The sequence below is a fragment of the Mus caroli genome, chromosome 12 (genome assembly GCF_900094665.2).
Source record: "Mus caroli chromosome 12, CAROLI_EIJ_v1.1, whole genome shotgun sequence".
NCBI lineage: Eukaryota > Metazoa > Chordata > Mammalia > Rodentia > Muridae > Mus > Mus caroli.
The window spans coordinates 93,284,158-93,289,512 of record NC_034581.1 but is presented as its reverse complement, the minus strand read 5'-3'; the positions used below and the strand labels follow the sequence as shown (position 1 = coordinate 93,289,512).

The 5,355-nt window shown below is 45.8% G+C and overlaps 1 protein-coding gene across 2 annotated transcripts in view; it reads left to right on the top strand.

The window, feature by feature from the left end:
* The window catches only part of Ptpn21 (protein tyrosine phosphatase non-receptor type 21), a 59,263-nt gene extending 53,908 nt beyond the window's left edge, over window positions 1-5,355 (top strand). For both annotated transcript variants that reach the window (XM_021179067.2, XM_029484619.1), the window contains exons 16-19: window positions 1,669-1,797; window positions 1,967-2,201; window positions 2,722-2,882; window positions 3,479-5,355. In XM_021179067.2, coding sequence (XP_021034726.1) covers window positions 1,669-1,797; window positions 1,967-2,201; window positions 2,722-2,882; window positions 3,479-3,607 — 654 coding nt within the window. In that variant the 3' untranslated portion in view covers window positions 3,608-5,355. The remainder of the gene's footprint in view (window positions 1-1,668; window positions 1,798-1,966; window positions 2,202-2,721; window positions 2,883-3,478) is intronic.

The following is a 5,355-nucleotide window of genomic DNA, read 5'->3' as shown; positions in this document are numbered from 1 at the left end:
TCAAGAGCTCTGGGGTACTGGTTAGTTCATAATGTTGTTCCACCTATAGGGTTACAGATCCTCCTTGGGTACTTTCTCTAGCTCCTCCATTGGGGGCCTTGTGATCCATCCAATAGCTGACTGTGAGCATCCACTTCTGTGTTTGCTAGGCCCCGGCATTGTCTCACAAGAGACAGCTATATCTGGGTCGATTTTGCTGAAAGGACCCAGATATAGAGAGGAGAACTCTTATAGTGAAAGAATCGTGCCTTTTCTTTCCCAACTTTCTTTAGCTTGCAAGTCATTTGATAGCAACGTGACCTCCAAGGATTTCTGGGGACTTGGCAACTATGTGCCGCTTAGTGGTTATCTATCTTACCTATCTACCTACCACCTACCTACCTACCTACCTACTTACCTACCTACCTACCTATCTACCTATCTTGGTTTTGGTTTTAGTATTTTTGAGACACGGTCTTGCTCTATCTCCTTGGCTGGCCTGGAACTCCCTATACAGACAAGTGTGGCCGCAAAATAATAGGTCAGCAGCCTGCTTCTACACCCCAGGTGCTGAGATTAAAGTATGCTTGATAGTTTTGAGGAATTAATGCACACACTGCCATGCTTTTTATATGGGCATTGTGTTTCTAGAAACAAACCATGTCTTCAGATTAACTCCTCTCTCCCGTGACTGGATGGGTTAAATGGAATGACACTGATTTTTTTGTGATGGTATTTCAGAAATTCAGCTACCACTTGAGGAGTCATGGAAAGAATATGAAATTTCAGAATTGGGCAGATTGGGTCAATTCCTTGATCTCTCAGCAATTCTAGGACCCCTATTTATTCAACCAACTGTATGATAAACTATGCCCATCACATGCTGCTGCTGCTGAAAGGAAGCCCCGAGAGAGGGCTCAGAGTCGGTGCTGGGGGCTGGCAGCCTTAGAGGGCAAGTGTATGGAGTCCGGCTCGGCACAGGCCTTAACATTTAATGGACACTCTGACAGAAACGGGTGCCAGCAGGTTCTGGCAGAACATAGTTTAACCCAGTTTTCTTGACTGTAAACCCAGTAACTCCTTATTATGTTAGCATGGGGGGCATAAATTGAATGCCCGCCCCCCAAGTGGGAACCGGCCTTCTGGAAGGTGGTCTTGACCAGTTCAAACTGCAGGCCATTCTGAATTGAAGGCACTACTTTTGTCGTGGGCGTTGGTATTAGCTTAGGGTTGTTTTTTTTTTTTGTTTTTTTTCTTGCCTTCCTTGTTCATCCTTTCCAAGCGTATTTCACCATGGTGAATTGTTTGTGACCTAGGGTACTGTGATGTTGGTGTCACCATCACAAGAGTAGCTATTTACCTAGGACTCCATATGTGTCAGACACCATATACACTGTCTGTCCTCACAGCCCCGTGTGCTGGGCAGTTATTGTATTTTGTAGATAAAAACTGAATTTGAGAGGTGAGCAGATGGCTTTAAGTACACAGATGTCCTATGAACTGAAGGTACCTACATTAATAAAGATGCCAGCAGTTGCAATTGTATTAATAAAGGAAAGCTTAGGACAGACTCTATCCCTGCTCTGCTGAATAGCCCCATCAGCTTCCAGGGTGCCCACCAAGACATAAATGGCTGTGTGCGCATATTCCATGCACGCACACTAAGCTTTTAACCTTTTCTGATTTTAGGTCTCTGTCAGCGGAATAGAATGGGATTATATTGCCACACAGGGACCATTACAAAATACCTGCCAGGACTTTTGGCAGATGGTGTGGGAACAGGGAGTCGCAATTATAGCAATGGTGACAGCAGAAGAGGTGAGTGTCTGTTCCTCACAGTTCATTTTTCCAAATCTCCAAAGAGCTGCTAAGGTTAAGCACCCAGAGTTAATCTTTAGTGAGATTGTGGCCTGATCAAGGCTTGTGTGAAGAAGGCACGCCCCAGGCTGGGGCTGTGCAGCGGCTGCATTGCACTTGTCTTTAACAGGAGGGAGGCCGGGAGAAGAGCTTTAGGTACTGGCCACGGCTTGGTTCCAGGCACAACACTGTCACCTATGGAAGGTTTAAGATCACAACGCGCTTCCGCACGGACTCGGGCTGCTATGCCACCACAGGTTTGAAGATGAAGCACCTTCTCACAGGGCAGGAGAGAACCGTTTGGCATCTTCAGTACACAGACTGGCCTGAACACGGCTGTCCAGAAGACCTCAAGGGATTTTTATGTAAGTGTCTTTGTTTATAGGCAGTTCCTTTGGATTTGTTTAAAAACAACGTGTTTGAAAGAAGGCTTAACAGAAAATGGATTTATAGGTTTCTCTCTCTTTCTGTGTGTGTGTGTGTGTGTGTGTGTGTGTGTGTTTGTCCATGGGCCACATCATATGTGTGGAGGTCAGAGTGCACCTTGGGGAAGCAGTTCCCCATTTCTTTCCACTATGTTGCTCCTGGGGATTAAACTCAGGTTGTCATTTTGGCAAGTGTCATTACCCACACTGCCATCCTGCCAGTGCAGGAAGGCACGTTTAAGAGATGCCTTGAATAGAATGCCCCAGCTGACTAATATGTCTCCTCTGACTAGTTTCGGCTGAGGCACCGACTTGCCTTCAGTCACCATTGGGTTGGCCCTGGTATCTATGTGCCCGGCGCCCTTATCTGTGGCCTTCTCAGTGGAGAGACCAAGGAGGTGGTTGTTGGGTTGCCTGCTGTTGCCCCTGAGGACTTGTGCATTTCACTGATTCTTCACAGCCTACCTTGAAGAGATCCAGTCAGTTCGACGTCATACAAACAGTACAAGTGAGCCCAGAAGCGCCAACCCTCCGCTGCTGGTGCACTGCAGTGCTGGCGTGGGAAGAACTGGGGTCGTCATTCTCTCAGAGATCATGGTTGCCTGTCTGGAACACAATGAGGTGAGTTATGTTCATCTCCATGTTCCTGGTGGGGCAGTGAGTGCTGGGAGGGAGTAGGGCATGGCGGCCCCATAGCTTTCTGAACACGTTCTAGGACTGTGGCAACCACATGATCAATGCTAACTGTTGTCAAAGGCTTCGTCTTAGAGCTTCTCCACTCCGACTGTCAGAACAGACTGAGATGGCCTATGCCATAGAAGACCGTTCAGTTGTCTTTTCTAGTGTTTTCCACTGTGAGCTGAGGGCTTTGTTTTTCCTGTAACACCCAGCATTCGGGCCAGCTAGCAGTGGGTGTGGGGAATGTGGGATGGATCCTAGTAGCACTTAGCACACTGTTTTTGTTGAATCTTAGAATCTTGTGAGATAAGATTTATGTGTGACTGATCTGCAAGTCACTGTGCTGCAGCTAGGGACTGCTGGAGAAATAGCCCACACACACACTTTATTTGTAGCTAAAACAAATCAGATCTTAGCCCATCACGGAGGACTCTCTGGTAGACAGTCTCCTCAGCAAATTTCCGTGAGGCAGGGCGGCAGCCTTCATGGTGTTGGTTTCCCTTAGGAGTGTTCTCTTCATCGCTGTCTCTCTCCGCCAGGTGCTGGACATCCCCAGAGTGCTGGACATGCTGAGGCAGCAGAGGATGATGCTGGTGCAGACACTTGGCCAGTATACCTTTGTGTACAGAGTGCTCATTCAGTTCCTGAAAAGCTCCAGGCTCATTTAAGCTCCAACACTTTTTTTACGGGGACCCAATCATGTGAAGTGTTTACAGCTTTAAAAAAAAAAGAAGGAAAGAAGAAAGCGCAGCTCCTACTTTGTTCCCAGTAGTCCCGCGTAGGGCAGGAGGTCTGTGGGACCCGGCCCAGGCTGAGGAGGCACTGCTGCCCCGGCCACATCTGCCCAGTTTGCTGCACTTGCACACGGTCTGGAGATTCTGTCTTACTGAAGCTGCACTGGGCAGTTCTGGCAATCATTTAGGCACAGACTTCTATCTTTTTTTGATAATGTAATTTTATGACTAAATAGGGCTTTTTCTTTTTTAGTTAGAAGCTGAGCTTTTACGGTGGAACATCCACAGATTGTGTGGTTCTCAAGTGACTATTTAAAAACCATTTTAAGCTTTTGTTTAAGAACAAAAAACATGGGGGAACTAAGTGTTTTATTCATGAAGTCCAAAACTAAAGAAATCTAAAAGTGTTATTTTGAAACATAGAAAGCATTTTTATATTCAGAATGTTTTTTAAAAGTTATATATTTGTACCTTCTATATTTTCCAAATAAGAGCTCAATTTGTTATGATACTGAGTCAGTTAATGTAAAGTTGGGGATAAAGGCACATTATTTAAAAATCTAAGAATCAGATTCACTATTTTTTCAGTATTATTAATAAGCATAAATTGAGTTTGATTTTTATTGACTGAAAATGAAGAAAGCAAATGCATAGGATGGGTGTAAGCACTTTTTTTGTTGTTAAAAATGAGTTTAATATATGTGGCTTTACATTTTAAACAACAGTGGACATTTTCAAAGAGAAGGGCTCCGAGTACGTAAGATGACTAGGGGAAGTGTAAGTGCGTGCGGTGCTCACACAGAAGGCGTGGTCGCTACACAAATGCAGTATTATGCCCACACCGAGAGCTGAGATGGAGTGGAAGTTAAGGGCTGCTCCGCACAGGGAACTCAAGGCCTGCCACCTTCGACGACTGACTGTTTATCGGGGTTCTTCCTGTCTTTCCCCACAAACAAGCTCATGTTTACATTGCCATCAGAGAACCCCATAGAGGCTTTGTTTCCTTTAGGTTGAAAGAAGAAAATGGTTAACGTGAGGTTTCTTTCCCTAAACCACAGCCCAAACTTATGGGGCCACCAGAAATTGCTGTGATGTTCAGGAGGTACTTGAATTTAGCACCGTAATCCTGTCCTCCCCCCGGAACAGTTTGAGGTACTTGGCCTCCCTCTTCCATCCTATTTGGTTGGGCACATTCTCTATTGGTCAGAACTGTGTCAAGTTTGAAGCAGAAAGTGTTCTTGGCCCAGGCTCAGTCTCCTTTGGGAGATGTGGAGGATAAGCTGGCAGGCTTAACTGAGGTGTGTCATGTTGTTCATGTGTGTCCATGCCCCTGAATCCTAGGCTGCCGCTTCACAGAATAGACCTTCTAGAATGTCTGATACAGGACTAGCTCCCAAATGATACTGTCCTGCCATCATTCTGATTTGACTGTTTGTGGTGAGCATCACCCTCCATGACAAGTGTGTGCCAGCCCAACTAAGCACAGTGGACTCCGGTGGGCAGCACCCCAGGGTGGGGTTGTGTGCTCTAGTTTCCATCTCCAGCCTGTGACGGACAGGACTTTCTCAAGTTTGCTCCCAATGGTACGCTGTTTGAAGATGCTTTCCTGTCACCTGAACATTTGGAAATTTCCCACTGACAAGAACATATTGTAAAACAAAACTTTAATTAAAGAGTAATAT